Source organism: Coregonus clupeaformis, chromosome 21 (assembly GCF_020615455.1).
Source record: "Coregonus clupeaformis isolate EN_2021a chromosome 21, ASM2061545v1, whole genome shotgun sequence".
NCBI lineage: Eukaryota > Metazoa > Chordata > Actinopteri > Salmoniformes > Salmonidae > Coregonus > Coregonus clupeaformis.
In genome coordinates this window covers 13,926,006-13,944,121 of record NC_059212.1, presented here as the reverse complement: position 1 = coordinate 13,944,121, position 18,116 = coordinate 13,926,006, and the positions used below count along the sequence as shown (strand labels likewise).

Here is an 18,116-nt window from a genome sequence, read left to right as displayed (position 1 = left end):
ACTGCTAGGCAAATCCCCGCCTTATCTTAGCTCATTGGTCACCATAGCAACACCCACCCGTAGTATGCGCTCCAGCAGGTATATCTCAATGGTCATCCCCAAAGCCAACACCTCCTTTGGCCGCCATTCCTTCCAGTTCTCTGCTGCCAATGACTGGAACAAATTGCAAAAATCTCTGAAGCTGGAGACACTTATCTCCCTCACTAACTTTAAGCATCAGTTGTCAGAGCACCTTACCGATCACTGCACCTGTACACAGCCCATCTGAAATTAGCCCGCCCAACTACCTCATCCCTATATTGTTATTTATTTTGCTCATTTGTACCCCAGTATCTCTATTTGCACATCATCTCTTGCACATCTATCATTCCAGTGTTAATACTAATTGTAATTATTTTGCACTATAGCCTATTTATTGCCTTACCTCCATAACTTGCTACATTTGCACACACTGTATATTTTTCTGTTGTATTTTTGACTTTATGTTTTGTTTTACCCCATATGTAACTCTGTGTTGTTGTTTTTATCGCACTGCTTTGCTTTATCTTGGCCAGGTCGCAGTTGTAAATGAGAACTTGTTCTCAACTGGCTTACCTGGTTAAATAAAGGTTAAATAAAAAAAATAAAAAATAAAAGACTCAAGGCTGTAATCGCTGCCAAAGGTGCTTCAACAAAGTACTGAGTAAAGGGTCTGAATATTTATGTAAATGTGATATTTCAGTTTATTTTTCTTTATAAATTGGCAAAAATTTCTAAAAACCTTTTTTTGCTTCGTCATTATGGGGTATTGTGTGTAGATTGATGAGGAAAATAATCAATTTAATCAATTTTAGAATAAGGTTGTAATGTAACAAAATTTGGAAAAATTCAAGGGGTCTGAATAGTTCCCGAATGCACTGTTCATTTTAAAGTAAAAAAAAAAAACGGAGTTAAAGTGTAATTCCATTAACGTGGAATTGGCCTGATAACTTAAATTGTTTGAGTTGCTTCAATCAGTTTGAGGCAGAATGATGCAGTTCTGAGAGGGTACGTACAGTTCAACAAACCAAGCCAAAAGTAACAATTTTCTTATACAAAGGTGCATAAAATGAATTCCTAAGGAGAAAGATTCAATTGCAGTCTCAATGTTTTGACAAACAGAGTATGTGAACTACTACATTCACTACATTAACAAAGGTAGGATACATACAGTGCCTAGTGAAAGTCAGCCTTTTGCACAGTCTTTTCATTTTGCTGCATTAAAATTACATCTAACATGGGATTAAATTACTACACAACGTACTTCAAATTTCAAAGAAAATTATAGAAAATGTTCTACAAAAAAAGAAGATTTCTTAATTGCGTATGTCTTCACCCCAGAATTAATACTTGTTTGAAGCACTTTTGGCAGCCATTACAGCTGTGAATCATTTTGCATAAGATTCTACCAACCTTGCACCACTCTTAGGGCAACATACATGTACACTGAACACAAATATAAACACAACATATAAAGTGTTGTCCCATGATTCATGAAATAAAAGATCCCAGACATTTTCCATATGCACAAAAAGCTTATTTCTCCCGAATTTTGTTTACATCCCTGTTAGTGAGCATTTCTCCTTTGCCAAGATAATCCACCTGACAGGAGTGGCATATCAAGAAGCTGATTAAACAGCATGATCATTACACAGGTGCACCTTGTGCTGGGTACAATAAAAGGCCACTCTAAAATGTGCAGTTTTGTCACACAACACAATGTTACAGATGCCTCAAGTTTTGAGGGAGCATGCAATTGGCATGCTGACTGCAAGAAAGTCCACCAGAGCTGTTGCCAGATAATTTAATGTTCATTTCTCTACCATAAGCTGCCTCCAACATCGTTATAGAGAATCTGGCAGTACGTCCAACCGGCCTCACTACCGGAGACCACGTGGAACCACGCCAGACCAGGACCTCCACATCCAGCTTCTTCACCTGCGGGATCGTCTGAGACCAGCCAACCGGACAACTGATGAAACTGTGGGTTTGCACAACCGAAGAATTTCGGCACAAACTGTCAGAAACAGTCTCAGGGAAGCTCATCTGCGTGCTCGTCATCCTCACCAGGGTCTTGACCAGACTGCAGTTCGGCATCGTGACTGACTTCAGTGGGCAAATGCTTACCTTCGATGGCCACTGGCATGCTGGAGAAGTGTGCTCTTCACAGATGAATCCCGGTTTCAACTGTACCGGGCAGATGGCAGACAGTGTGTATGGCGTCGTATGGCCGAACGGTTTGCTGATGTCAACGTTGTGAACAGAGTGCCCCATGGTGGCGGTGGGGTTATGGTATGGGCAGGCATAAGCTACGGACTGCGAACACAATTGCATTTTATCGATGGCAATTTCAATGCACAGAGATACCGTGACGAGATCCTGAGGCCCATTGTCGTGCCATTCATCCGCCGCCATCACCTCATGTTTCAGCATGATAATGCACGGCCCCATGTCGCAAGGATCTATACACAATTCCTGGAAGCTGAAAATGTCCCAGTTCTTCCATAGCCTGCATACTCACCAGACATATCACCCATTGAGCATGTTTGGGATGCTCTGGATCGACGTGTACGACAGCGTGTTCCAGTTCCCGCCAATATCCAGCAACTTCGCACAGCCATTGAAGAGGAGTGGGACAATATTTCACAGGCCACAATCAACAGCCTGATCAACTCTATGCGAAGGAGATGTGTCGCACTGCATGAGGCAAATGGTGGTCACAACAGATGCATACCTGTATTCCCAGTCATGTGAAATCCATAGACTAGGGCCTAATTTATTTATTTCAATTAGCTGATTTCCTTATATGAACTGTAACTCAGTAAAATCGTTGCATGTTGCATTTATTTTTTTGTTCATTGTTTTTGTCAAAATTGCTCAAGCTTTTGGTTGGGAAACATTGATGGACAGCAATATTCAAACCTTGTCTCAGATTTTCAAGCAGATTTAAGTCAGGACTGAGACTGGACCATTCAGAAACGCTCAACATCTATTGGAAAGACTTTCTGGTGCGTCTTTGGCATTAACATTTGTTTAACTTCTCCCAGGGATAGGTTTTCAGAAGACTGAGGCGGGTTTTCCTCTAACTTTTTACCTGGGCTTTTTGTTCCTTTCATATATTTCTTTTATTTTACTGAGCTTGAGCAATTTTGACAAAAACAACGGATAAATGTTGCCTAGTTGTGCAAAGTTGGTAGAATATTATTCAAAGTGATTAACAGCTGCAATGGCTGCCAAAGGTGCTTCCACCAAGTATTAACTCTGGGGTGTGAAAACATATGCAATCAAGACATCTTCATTTGTATTTACATCCAAATATGCCTTTTTTCTATTAAATTTTAAGGCAGCAAAATGTGAAGACTGTGCAAAGGGTGTGCAGACTTTCACCAGGCACTGTAAGACAGGAACACAATCACCACATTTGTACAACCAAAGACAGTATGGAAAGGGAAGAAATGCCAGTAGTGATCAATCTATACACCCCATTAAGCCAGAGGGAAATCTAGCTACGGTGGCCATTCTGTTCCAAAACGGAAGCCAAGCCCCCTCCAGGGTTGGTAGTTGGCATCATACAGTGTTGTAATCAGGGCAACTGGAAAAACCAACACCCTGACACAGTTTAATGTGTGGGCACAGCATAGAGCTAAGGGCCTATGTCCCCCGGAGGGCTCCCATGTTGGTACAGTTTAAGGTGACTTTGGAGCACAGGTGGAAAAACGTAGTACTGGGTGTGGGTGCAGAATTTAGTTATTTCACATTTTTGGACAATAGTTCTGTGCATTTAGGGTACCCCTTGTGGCTCAAGGGCAACCCCAGAAGCAAAAGTTCTGTATAGACACTTTAAAGTAACTGTCCAGTGAAAATCTCATTTAAAAAGGTTAATATTCTGTTAAAGCAGCCTTTCTTAAAGTATGGGTCGCGGACATGTTAATGGTGGGAGTAAAAACATATATATACAGTGGGGAAAGAAAGTATTTAGTCAGCCACCAATTGTGCAAGTTCTCCCACTTAAAAAGATGAGAGAGGCCTGTAATTTTCATCATAGGTACACGTCAACTATGACAGACAAATTGAGAAAATAAATTCCAGAAAATTACATTGTAGGATTTTTAATGAATGTATTTGCAAATTATGGTGGGAAATAAGTATTTGGTCACCTACAAACAAGCAAGATTTCTGCCTCTCACAGACCTGTAACTTCTTCTTTAAGAGACTCCTCTGTCCTCCACTCGTTACCTGTATTAATGGCACCTGTTTGAACTTGTTATCAGTATAAAAGACACCTGTCCACAACCTCAAACAGTCACACTCCAATCTCCACTATGGCCAAGACTAAAGAGCTGTCAAAGGACACCAGAAACAAAATTGTAGACCTGCACCAGGCTGGGAAGACTGAATCTGCAATAGGTAAGCAGCTTGGTTTGAAGAAATCAACTGTGGGAGCAATTATTAGGAAATGGAAGACATACAAGACCACTGATAATCTCCCTCGATCTGGGGCTCCACGCAAGATCTCACCCCGTGGGGTCAAAATGATCACAAGAATGGTGAGCAAAAATCCCAGAACCACATGGGGGGACCTAGTGAATGACCTGCAGAGAGCTGGGACCAAAGTATAATATAATAATAATAATAATATGCCATTTAGCAGACGCTTTTATCCAAAGCGATTTACAGTCATGCGTGCATACATTTTTTGTGTATGGGTGGTCCCGGGGATCGAACCCACTACCTTGGCGTTACAAGCGCCGTGCTCTACCAGCTGAGCTACAGAGGACCAAAGTAACAAAGCCTACCATCAGTAACACACTACGCCGCCAGGGACTCAAATCCTGCAGTGCCAGACGTGTCCCCCTGCTTAAGCCAGTACATGTCCAGGCCCGTCTGAAGTTTGCTAGAGTGCATTTGGATGATCCAGAAGAGGATTGGGAGAATGTCATATGGTCAGATGAAACCAAAATAGAACTTTTTGGTAAAAACTCAACTCGTCAGTGTTTGGAGGACAAAGAATGCTGAGTTGCATCCAAAGAACACCATACCTACTGTGAAGCATGGGGGTGGAAACATCATGCTTTGGGGCTGTTTTTCTGCAAAGGGACCAGGACGACTGATCCGTGTAAAGGAAAGAATGAATGGGGCCATGTATCGTGAGATTTTGAGTGAAAACCTACTTCCATCAGCAAGGGCATTGAAGATGAAACGTGGCTGGGTCTTTCAGCATGACAATGATCCCAAACACACCGCCCGGGCAACGAAGGAGTGGCTTCGTAAGAAGCATTTCAAGGTCCTGGAGTGGCCTAGCCAGTCTCCAGATCTCAACCCCATAGAAAATATTTGGAGGGAGTTGAAAGTCCGTGTTGCCCAGCGACAGCCCCAAAACATCACTGCTCTAGAGGAGATCTGCATGGAGGAATGGGCCAAAATACCAGCAACAGTGTGTGAAAACCTTGTGAAGACTTACAGAAAACGTTTGACCTGTGTCATTGCCAACAAAGGGTATATAACAAAGTATTGAGAAACTTTCGTTATTGACCAAATACTTATTTTCCACCATAATTTGCAAATAAATTCATTAAAAATCCTACAATGTGATTTTCTGGAAAAAAAAATCTCATTTTGTCTGTCATAGTTGACGTGTACCTATGATGAAAATTACATCTCTCATCTTTTTAAGTGGGGGAACTTGCACAATTGGTGGCTGACTAAATACTTTTTTTCCCCACTGTACAGTACATGACCAACAGTGCTCGTCGAACATCTCATTCCAAAATCATGGGCATTAATATGAAGTTGGTCCCCCCTTTACTGCTATAACAGCCTCCACTTGTCTGGGAAGGCTTTCCATTAAATGTTGGAACATTTCTGCGGGGGACTTTCTTCCATTCAGCCAGAAGAGCATTAGTGAGGTCGGGCACTGATGTTGGGTGATTAGGCCTGGCTCGCAGTCGGTGTTCTAATTCATCCCAAAGGTTTTCGATGGGGTTGAGGTCAGGGCTCTGTGCAGGCCAGTCAAGTTCCTCCACACCGATCTCGACAAACCATTTCTGTATGGACCTCGCTTTGTGCACTGGGGCATTGTCATGCTGAAACAGGAAAGGGCTTTCCCGAAACTGTTGCCACAAAGTTGGAAGCACAGAATTGTCTAGAATGTCATTGTATGCTGTAGCGTTAAGATTTATCTTCACTGGAACTAAGGGGCCTAGCCCGAACCATGAAAAACAGCCCCAGACCATTATTCCTCCTCCAACAACTTTACAATTGGCACTATGCAGTTGCGCAAGTAGCGTTCTCCTGGCTTCCGCCAAACCCAGATTTGTCAGATGGTGAAGTGTTCATCACTCCAGGGAATGCGTTTCCACTGCTCAAGAGTCTGATGTCGACAAGCTTTACACCACTCCAGCCGACGCTTGGCATTGCGCATGGTGATCTTAGGCTTATGTGCGGCTGCTCGGCCATTGAAACCCATTTCATGAAACTCCCGAGAAACAGTTATTGTGCTGACGTTGCTTCCAGAGGCAGTTTGGAACTCAGTAGTGAGTGTTGCAACCGAGGACAGACGCTACGCGCTTCAGCACTCGGCTGTCCCATTCTGTGAGCTTGTGTGGCCGTGGTTGATCCTAGACGTTTCCACTTCACAATAACAGCACTTACAGTTGACCGGGGCAGACGAACTGACTTGTTGGAAATGTGGCATCCAATGACGGTGCCACGTTGAAATTCACTGAGCTCGTCAGTAAGGCCATTCTACTACCAATGTTTGTCTATGGAGATCGCATGGCTGTGTGCTCGATTTTATACACCTGTCAGCAACGGGTGTGGCTGAAATAGCCGAATCCACTAATTTTAAGGGGTGTCCACATACTTTAGTATATATAGTGTACATACTGTTGGGAATTGTAGAATACACAAGCTGCAATTTTGAAATTTGGTTGTGCATCAGCAGTTTTTCTCTTGTTACAGTATGTCAGTCACTGACAGTCACTCAATTAGCCATGTCAGCTAACAATTTTTAGACTGGTAAATTAGTCTAGCCAGCTATCTAAACTAGTAATCATGGCCAAGTGCCGACCGGGCACGAAGGGCACGTGCCCAGGGGCCCTGCCCTCCAGGGGGCCACCATTGTATGTACTGATTGATGCTACTGACTGTAAATGTAATATATGAAAAATGTAAATGATAAATGTAGGCCTAGAATAGTAGGTCTCTCTGTGTTTTTTCTCTCAGTAGAGTCAGTACAGAGCCTTTTAGTTATATTTTTCTTGTTTTAAATTGATGTAGTTCTGTTCTTGAGCTGCTCTTGTCATGTTTCATGTTTTGTGTGGACCTCAGGAAGAGTAGCTGCTGCTATCTCAACAGCTAATAGGGATCCTAATAAAATACCAATACCAAATACCATATTAACATGACTTAAGTCATGGCAAAATGTGTAGAATTGCAAGAAATTAGCTGTAAAACTGCACACAAAAAAAGATCTCTGCCCCACGGCAAAATGTGTAGAATTACAGGAAATAAGCTTTAAAACCACAAAGATTTCTCTCCACCCCATGGCAAAATGGGTAGAATTGCAGGAAATTAGCTGTAAAACTGCAAAAAATAAAACGTCTCTACGCCCCATGGCAAAATGTGACTCCTTTCAGGAAACTAGGCATATGTCGCACATCACTACTTCACAGGAGAGGCATTTGAACGTGTGAACTTTCATGTGCCTTAATAACAAACTTGTATGCCATCTGTAAATATGAATAAAAAATAATAATTACGAACCTAGTTGGTTTAGCCACGGAAAAAGACCGGAACCTTGCCGCTAGCCATTATTGGCTGAGATAATGGATGGGCTGGACATGTCGAGAGATGAGTTTGGATTGGTCTGCTATGTAGCACGCTTCTGTCTATAACATGAGCTACCCAGTATGTGTAGGTAATCCTTTCTAATGCAGCTTTTAAAAAATATATAATGAAGAACTGCTAGGCTAATGCTTTTTCAATTTCGGGAGGACCGAGTTTGATTGCAAATATGCGGAGGGAGTTGAAAAGGGAACACAGAAGGCTGTTGTATAAAACACCTGTCTCCGGATTACATCTTCAAACTAAGGGCAACCATGGCATCCGTGACAAAAAGGGAGAAGCGTTCCCATGTATACATTTTCAGATATGATATGTTTCTAATTTTGTCAGAAAGTCATTTTCATTGCAAGTTAAAGCGTACTGTTAGCTAGCTAACATTAAGTGTATGATCTGTGTTGTAATATTATTTGTATCTCAGAGCCATTTGCATTGCTAGTTATAGCCTAATGTTAGCTACTTAGCTAACATTGAAACTAGTTGGTTAGCGTTAGCTACCTGCAGATTCATGCAGGGTAGTAACATTATGAGTTGGAATTATGGTTCATTGTTTAGCTAGCTGGCTAGCTAGCTACATGTCTAAACAAAATACTCCATTATGCAAGTAACCATGTCACTGTACAGTTTACATCTTCTGTATCCTGTGCATGTGACAAATAAACGTTGATTTTATTTGATATAGTATGTGTTTACCAGAAACAGTAATGTGAAGAACAGCATGACCTGCACCAAAGTCAAATTAGGATATAACGTTAGGCCAACGAGACAGTGTCCAAGTTCTACAATTCTCCGGTAGAATGCTTTGCTTTTATTACGTCACACTCGCAACCGTAAGCTATTTTCTGTAATTATCTCGCCATTAACTTGTAAATAAGGATCTTATTGTGAGTTTATTTCCCTGTAATAATGAATACAAATTAGCTAAAGTTAAGAGTTAGCTAAAGTTAAGACGTTGTCAGCTATATGATATGGTCATTATTTGAACTGGCTAGCCAGCTAACTTAACGTTAGCTAGCTAGCTAACAAGCAAGAAACAAACCAAAACATTGTTTAGAAAGTTGCTTTTAGCTGCCTGGTTTGCTAGATTGACATACACTAAATTCATTTTTAAACGGATGGGTTTAAAGGTGTTAAAATTGACCAGTTATGCTATTTTGGATCACCAGGCTGCTGATGTGTTTCTAAAATGTTTCTCACTGATATCAAGAGGGGGGCCACTAAAATGTTTAGCCTGTGAAGTGGGGTCCCGCCCAACCAAATCCCTAAAAGGAGGCATGCTTTCATGCACTTGGGTCCCAGGAAAATACTGAATTTCTCATTTGGGGCACAGGCTGTAAAAGTTTAAGAACCCCTGTGTTAAAGAGATTGTACGAATTGGAATTGCAGGGGGACTTTGTTATATATATATTTTCAGGACATAACATATCAAAGGAAATTGATTATGTTGTACACAATTGTGCACAATCTTCGGGGATCCATTTTGGCTCGTGAGCGCTACTTCAAAACTACTGGCTGAAATTATAACGCATCTTTAATTCATACCCAACTAATGTTGTTGACTATACTTGTATTTGTGGCCAAAGCACAAATTGGAGTAAAAACTCTTCAAAAACCCCAACTCAAACTTGTATCTCAAACACTGTTTAAAAAATGCTTGCTATTTCCTCATAGAACATGATGTCATGTTGGCTCATTGGCTGAGCTGGCCAATCAGCAGTCTACTTGAATATTTGTAATGACCGGTATACGCCCACACCATTCTGTTGTTGGGGTACGCACACACCATTCCAACACAGAAAAGCTACTTATTAACATACATACATTTTTTGGAAGGAAAACTATTTAACTCATATTGTAATTGATTATAGGTCATATTTAATACAAATCTGGAAACACTGGACAGGTACTTTAAGGGCCTATTTTGAATCATGACCTGTAACTGTGTCTCATGGAGAAGTTAAAAACATCTCCCACCCAGTAACATGTTAATATATTTATTTTTACCCTCTAAATATAGTTTTGTTAAGTGCATTGAATCCAAATGCAGCCTATGAAGAAGTGCAAGAACAATGTTGTGTTTGAAAACCACGTTACCAAGTTTGACTTAACAGGGCCTGTAGGCACAGTACAGTAGTAACATGGAAACGCTACTAATAATTTTAACTACAGTATAACTGAATCATGGGGTCAATTTTATTCAGCTGTTTTGATTTGGGCCTAGTTTATGCCAAGCACAATAAGTAGACAAAAACAGCCTTGGACACTTCTGAGATGCATCTCAATAGTCTCTTTTCCCTAATTTGCACTGACATGAAAGAGCTCTACCCCATTGCGTTAACCAATGTTCAATGTTTTTCAAGGCCAGTAAAAAAAAAAGAGAGGGCACATGGGGATGAAGCTGCTTTAGACTATTGAGATGCACCCAGTTTTCCCTTTCCCACTCCGCTCCAGATTCCTTAATGGACGACTTAATAAAATATTGTACAGTAACACTGCACTGAATAGCAGTCAACTGGCCTCAGAGAAACCCTAGACAAGACCCTCCCTCACGCTACTACAGAATGCATCTCACAGCATCTCTATTTCTGGCCAGTATGCCTATCTGTTACCTAAGACCTTTCAATCCCATAGTGCACCTTGCTATTCACATGGGCACTGAAGCCCACACTACCATTGCTCTCAATGATGAATGGAGATAAAGCCTCACATCTCAATTGTTTTAGCCAGCTTGGCATGCAACTCATCCAGAATGCCGCAGCCCGTCTGGTGTTCAACCTTCCCAAGTTCTCTCACGTCACCCCGCTCCTCCGCACACTCCACTGGCTTCCAGTTGAAGCTCGCATCTGTTACAAGACCATGGTGCTTGCCTATGGAGCTGTGAGGGGAACGGCACATCTGTACCTTCAGGCTCTGATCAGTCCCTACACCCAAACGAGGGCATTGCGTTCATCCACCTCTGGCCTGCTGGCTCCCCTTCCTCTGCGGAAGCATAGTTCCCGCTCAGCCCAGTCAAAACTGTTCGCTGCTCTGGCACCCAAATGGTGGAACAAGCTCCCTCACGACGCCAGGACAGCGGAGTCACTCACCACCTTCCGGAGACATTTGAAACCCCACCTCTTTAAGGAATACCTGGGATAGGATAAAGTAATCCTTCTACCCCCCCCCAAAAAAAAATAAAGAAAGAAAAAATAAAGAAAAACAAAACAAACAAAAAATGTAAATGTAAATGTAAAGTCTAGAAATGATTCAGTCGATGACACTGTCATGTCATCAATGGCATGATTCACAAATAATCATTATCAATAAACCATTCTACACTTCTTATGTGAGCCATTCATTCAGCAAACCTAAGCAACATACAGTATAATACAGTATTTGTTTGACAACACAATACATATGAAATTAAGCAATGTTAGACCATGTACACTAATAGTCAAAAGTTTGGACACACCTATTCATTCAAGGGTTTTTCTTAATTTTTACTATTTTTTACATTGTAGAATAATAGTGAAGACATCAAAACTATGAAATAACACATATGGAATCATGTAGTATTTTGAAAGTTTCTTCAAGTGCAGTCGCAAAAACCATCAAGCACTATGATGAAACTGGCTCTCATGAGGACCGCCACAGGAATGGAAGACCCAGAGTTACCTCTGCTGCAGAGGATAAGTTCATTAGAGTTACCAGCCTCCGAAATTGCAGCCCAAATAAATGCTTCACAGAGTTCAAGTAACAGACACATCTCAACATCAACTGTTCACATCTCAACATCAACTTCATGTGGTCCTCTGTAGCTCAGCTGGTAGAGCACGGCGCTTGTAACGCCAAGGTAGTGGGTTCGATCCCCGGGACCACCCATACACAAAAATGTATGCACGCATGACTGTAAGTCGCTTTGGATAAAAGCGTCTGCTAAATGGCATATTATATTATATTATTCAGAGGGGAATGTGTGAATCAGGCCTTCATGGTCGAATTGCTGCAAAGAAACCACTACTAAAGGACACCAATAAGAAGAAGAGACCTGCTTGGGCCAAGAAACACGAGCAATGGACATTAGACCGTGGAAATGTGTCCTTTGGTCTGGAGTCCAAACTGGAGATTTTTGGTTCAAACCGCCGTGTCTTTCTGAGACGCGGTGTGGGTGAACGGATGATCTCCGCATGTGTAGTTCCCACCGTAAAGCATGAAGGAGGAGGTGTTATGGTGTGGGGGTGCTTTGCTGGTGACACTGTCTGTGATTTATTTAGAATTCAAGGCACACTTAACCAGCATAGCTACCACAGCATTCTGCAGCCAAAAGCCATCTCACCTGGTTTGGGCTTAGTGGGAATAGCATTTGTTTTTCAACAGGTCAATGACCCGACACACCTCCAGGCTGTGTAAGGGCTATTTGACCAAGAAGAAGAGTGATGGAGTGCTGCATCAGATGACCTGGCCTCCACAATCCCCCGACCTCAACCCAATTGAGATGGTTTGGGATGAGTCGGACGGCAGAGTGAAGGAAAAGCAGCCAACAAGTGCTCAGCATACGTGGGAACTCCTTAAAGACTGTTGGAAAAGCATTCCATGTGAAGCTGGTTGAGAGAATGCCAAGAGTGTGCAAAGCTGTCATCAAGGCAAAGGGGGGCTATTTGAAGAATCTCAAATATAAAATATATTTTGATTTGTTTAACACTTTTTTGGTTACTAAATGATTCCATATGTGTTCTTTCAGTGTTGATGTCTTCACTATTATTCTACAATGTAAAAAATAGTAAAAATTAAGAAAACCCCTTGAATGAGTAGGTGTGTCCAAACTTTTGACTGGTACTTGTATGTGTATGTGTTTTGTTAACAATGTCTACCATGTTGACATTATGTTTAAAGAAATATAACAAATAGAGAATAGACCAAGAATGTCACAATGAAAACACTGTTTAATTTGCGCCATAAAGAATGTTTTGATAATGTCCTCTTAATATGATAGGTGATCAGTGAATGGGTCACTGATTCAAACACATTCTGAAATTAGCATTATTTCAGCCAACACAAAAGACTCGAATAGAATACACTTGAGCTCACCGAATTCTAGCACAGTTAGTATCAGCCACAACCTCAGTTGGTATAACCTTGAGACAAGACTATTAACTACTTACACAGCCATCACGAGAGAGCCCGAGACAGAGACAGAAACACACACACACACACACACACACACACACACACACACACACACACACACACACACACACACACACACACGCAACCCTGCCGAGCCCGACGTTGGCCTCATCTGACAGAGCCACGTCACACTATAGATAGATAAAACATACGGTAGCCTAATCACCAAAACACAGAGTTGCTCCAGATAGTTAGATACCCACTAGAGCTTATTACCAAGCAATAGCACCCAACATACCGCCTTGCAGAAGGGCAGAAGAGGGTAGGAGAAGAGAGGGAGATGGAGGATCAAAAAGAAGGAGGAGCAGGGGAGGGGGGCGCACAAATAATTACCTTCCATCATGATTGCAGATTTTCATTCCTCTGTCCCCCTCCACGGATGGAGGGAGACCGACAGATGGATAGAGAGACAGACAGGCAGATGGATAAATCCGAGATTTTCCAAGTGGCTAAAGGATGCCGGGGTAGGGCATTGCTAATTGCTGAACAGCTCCCAGGTGAAGCGGAACGCCGTTGCTCCCTCCTCCTCCACCCCTTGAGCCCAGCTTCCAGACACCAGCACACGGGGGGTGGGGGAGGTAGCCAGGCAGGCAGGCTAACGGGCAGAGATAGAGTCCCAGAGAAGGTGTAGCGAATCGGGGGAAGGGCCCAGCGCGTCAGGCCTTAGTCTCCCCAGCAGCACCGATACACGCCATCAACGAGAGGTGGATGCTGAGGAGGAAAGACGGAGGAGAAAAAAACATAAAGCGAGAGAGAGGCAGACGGAGAGAGAGAAAGAGAGAGGGACAGGGAGTGAGTAAGATGCTTGCTGATGTCACACCTGAGCTGAGCCAATCCCGGCACTCCGGCAGTCATCTGCTTTGTCACATGGCTTCTGTCCCCTGATGCTTTAGCTCTTTAGCTTGGTCTGTTAGCAGACAAAATGTAGCCTATACATATCATTGCACACTCATTGCATGTTTTATTTTATTTTATTGTGCCTGCTAATACAGCAACATAGCACAGGGATGCTTAAAATATCTATCAACAGTATGTGGACAATTCTACATGCATCTAACAGTATATTCCGTTTTTGATGTGCAGATGTGAAATCATACCAAGGACACAACATGTCTTAATTTCTGCATGACTGTGTGTGTGTGTTAATTTTTTTGTATTTACTGTATGCATATTCACATCAGTATGTTTGTCGCTCTTTTTTCGCATCACAGGATGACAGTCCTTTATGCCAAAGTTGCATTGTCAACAATCATCAGCACACAAATACACACATACAGGGAATAGTAGGTAGGACGTCACACACACACATCTTAGCTTGTCAGAGAAAGAGAGAGGGAGATTTGTCAATTAGGTACATTAGAAGGAGGATTAAAATGTGTATGTGGGAAGGGATAAGGGTATTTATTTGGAATTGGGGTAATTGTCATGGGACAGTTTAGCTCAGGAGCACTCTATAAATAAAATAACCATTCCCTTACCGAAAAAAACACATGCATTTCACATGTGATTAATGTGAAGTTAATGTGACAACATGTGACAATATGTGATAATATGTGAGAACAAGATCTCTTGTGACAACATGGGAAGGAAAAATGTAAACATGAATATGATACTGCATTTTTACAGCTAAAATACGGTGTTAATGTGAAAGGACAGTATGATGCTGATTATTTGGGACTCAACCTCACTTGGAATTTGAACACAAAACCTCTTGGTCGCTAGCTACCTGAAGTTCCTGCTGCGCCACCAGTTCTGTTGACATAATGAAGATTGGCTATATGCTGTATTAATTGCCAAGAATACACTTCTGCAATTTGCCTAAAGTTCCAGTAAAAATAAAGTAAATATATACAAAAACCTGAAGGTGTTATTTCTATAAAATGTTGTACTGCTTGTGTATTCTGATGTAAATTACTATAAAATATTGTACTGTGACTTCGCCTTAAATGGTATTTGAACTCATAACCTCTCGGTCGCTAGCAACCTAAAGTGTTTTGCTACTGTCCAGCTACACCCCCAGATCTGTGAGCGTGAAAGAGATATACTGTAGGCTAGATACTTACTGGCGAGAATGTACAGTGGGGAAAAAAAGTATTTAGTCAGCCACCAATTGTGCAAGTTCTCCCACTTAAAAAGATGAGAGAGGCCTGTAATTTTCATCATAGGTACACGTCAACTATGACAGACAAATTGAGATATTTTTTCTCCAGAAAATCACATTGTAGGATATTTTATGAATTTATTTGCAAATTATGGTGGAAAATAAGTATTTGGTCACCTACAAACAAGCAAGACTTCTGGCTCTCACAGACCTGTAACTTCTTCTTTAAGAGGCTCCTCTGTCCTCCACTTGTTACCTGTATTAATGGCACCTGTTTGAACTTGTTATCAGTATAAAATACACCTGTCCACAACCTCAAACAGTCACACTCCAAACTCCACTATGGCCAAGACCAAAGAGCTGTCAAAGGACACCAGAAACAAAATTGTAGACCTGCACCAGGCTGGGAAGACTGAATCTGCAATAGGTAAGCAGCTTGGTTTGAAGAAATCAACTGTGGGAGCAATTATTAGGAAATGGAAGACATACAAGACCACTGATAATCTCCCTCGATCTGGGGCTCCACGCAAGATCTCACCCCGTGGGGTCAAAATGATCACAAGAACGGTGAGCAAAAATCCCAGAACCACACGGGGGGACCTAGTGAATGACCTGCAGAGAGCTGGGACCAAAGTAACAAAGCCTACCATCAGTAACACACTAAGCCGCCAGGGACTCAAATCCTGCAGTGCCAGATGTGTCCCCCTGCTTAAGCCAGTACATGTCCAGGCCCGTCTGAAGTTTGCTAGAGTGCATTTGGATGATCCAGAAGAGGATTGGGAGAATGTCATATGGTCAGATGAAACCAAAATATAACTTTTTGGTAAAAACTCAACTCGTTGTGTTTGGAGGACAAAGAATGCTGAGTTGCATCCAAAGAACACCATGCCTACTGTGAAGCATGGGGGTGGAAACATCATGCTTTGGGGCTGTTTTTCTGTAAAGGGACCAGGACGACTGATCCGTGTAAAGGAAAGAATGAATGGGGCCATGTATCGTGAGATTTTGAGTGAAAACCTCCTTCCATCAGCAAGGGCATTGAAGATGAAACGTGGCTGGGTCTTTCAGCATGACAATGATCCCAAACACATCGCCCGGGCAACGAAGGAGTGGCTTCGTAAGAAGCATTTCAAGGTCCTGGAGTGGCCTAGCCAGTCTCCAGATCTCAACCCCATAGAAAATCTTTGGAGGGAGTTGAAAGTCCGTGTTGCCCAGCGACAGCCCCAAAACATCACTGCAACAGTGTGTGAAAACCTTGTGAAGACGCTTGGCATTCAAGCCAAAGTGTTCAATCTTGGTTTCATCAGACCAGAGAATCTTGTTTCTCATGGTCTGAGTCCTTTAGGTGCCTTTTGGCAAACTCCAAACGAGCTTTACTGAGGAGTGGCTTCCGTCTGGCCACTCTGACATAAAGGCCTGATTGGTGGAGTGCTGCAGAGATGATTGTCCTTCTGGAAAGTTCTCCCATCTCCACAGAGGAATTCTGTTTTAGAATAAGGCTGTAATGTAACAAAATTTGGAAAAAGGGAAGGGGTCTGAATACTTTCCAAATGCACTTCATGAACTCACATGGTACAGTTTGGTACCTTGTAGGTATAATGGGACATTTTTCTACCCAATATTTGAATATAAGGTACGATCATCATTGCGTTTTGAAATATAGCATATTTGGGTCAAACATATGTGCATTTGTGCCAACCGTCTCTGAAAGTGCTGTAGCAGTTTAGGTGTTTAATGGTTATGCCGATGCAAGTTAAGCACCTCCTTTGACAATGTCTGTTCTGCAAACTTTGTAAAAAGAATGTGTCAGTAATGAGCTGCACTGTAAAGAGGTTATTGTTTTCCAGTAAGTCAATGTCAACATGTTGCCAGAAGTTGCTGTGAATTTGAAATGTCTTACTTAGAAACTACTATACTGAATATAAATATAAACGCAACATGTAAAGTGTTGGTCCCATTTTCGACCATGCCCCCTAACATGCTAATGAACCCCAGTCAGCACATTTCCCCCACCTACATTTTAAAGAGCAGTATAGCTCTTTAAAAAGCAATCTATTAATATGTTTTTTTTTTTACACAAATTAGGTGGTTCAAGCACTGAATGCTGATTGGCTGAAAGCCGTGGTATACCACAGATATGACAAAACATTTTGGGCCTTATTGCTTAATTATTCAATGGCATTGTTGAATACTCCTTTCTGATTGGCTTGAAGGGCATTCTAGAGCGTGCATTATTTCCCTATAACGCACAGTAGAATTCAATGACTATACTTCATTTTTACATGTTTTGTTTAAGCTGCTTTTGAATTATACACAGTATTGGTATTGTTGAATTCAATTTTCATAATAGCAAGCTAGAACTGATGGTTTGGTTTGCTAAACTAGCAAGTCTGTTTATTTGGTTACCACGGCAACTACTGTAGCTATCTAGTAAACTTGCTAGCTACTTCAGTGGATGTTGAACACATTTCTACCGGCAAATGAACACATTTCTAGTGACAAATGTGTTAAATTATAGCCATGGTATAAAAGAGATAATCAACTCGGGGCTTTATGCGTTCTCTGAAAAATTATGCAAATTAGCAAACTTCCACGTCATTCATAATTTTCCATAGAAGGCATAGCCCCTCATTGATTATCCCTTACATAATCCTCTACAACATGGAATAGGAATTATTATGTGGATTATAATTATTGGATATTTTTGTAGGGTTGATACATTTTTCGTAAGGGTAAATCTAGTGATAATGAAAATTACTAACTTCATAAACCTATTTAAACCTCAAATACACCCTGCAACAGGGTGGTCAAATTAAGATGCTACCCTCCGATCCAACAGGTACCAGACGTGCTCAATGGGGTTGAGATCCGGGCTCTTCGCTGGCCATGGCAGAACACTGACATTCCTGTCTTGCAGGAAATCACGCACAGAACAAGCAGTATGGCTGGTGGCATTGTCATGCTGGAGGGTCATGTCAGGATGAGCCTG

The 18,116-nt window shown here is 41.8% G+C and overlaps 1 protein-coding gene across 7 annotated transcripts in view; it reads right to left on the bottom strand.

Moving 5' to 3' along the window:
• The window catches only part of LOC121534954 (SH3-containing GRB2-like protein 3-interacting protein 1), a 37,361-nt gene extending 23,544 nt beyond the window's left edge, over positions 1–13,817 (bottom strand). For all 7 annotated transcript variants that reach the window (XM_045206217.1, XM_045206218.1, XM_045206220.1 and 4 more), the window contains exon 1: positions 13,360–13,817. In XM_045206217.1, coding sequence (XP_045062152.1) covers positions 13,360–13,369 — 10 coding nt within the window. In that variant the 5' untranslated portion in view covers positions 13,370–13,817. The remainder of the gene's footprint in view (positions 1–13,359) is intronic.
• Between the last annotated feature and the right edge of the window lie 4,299 nt (positions 13,818–18,116).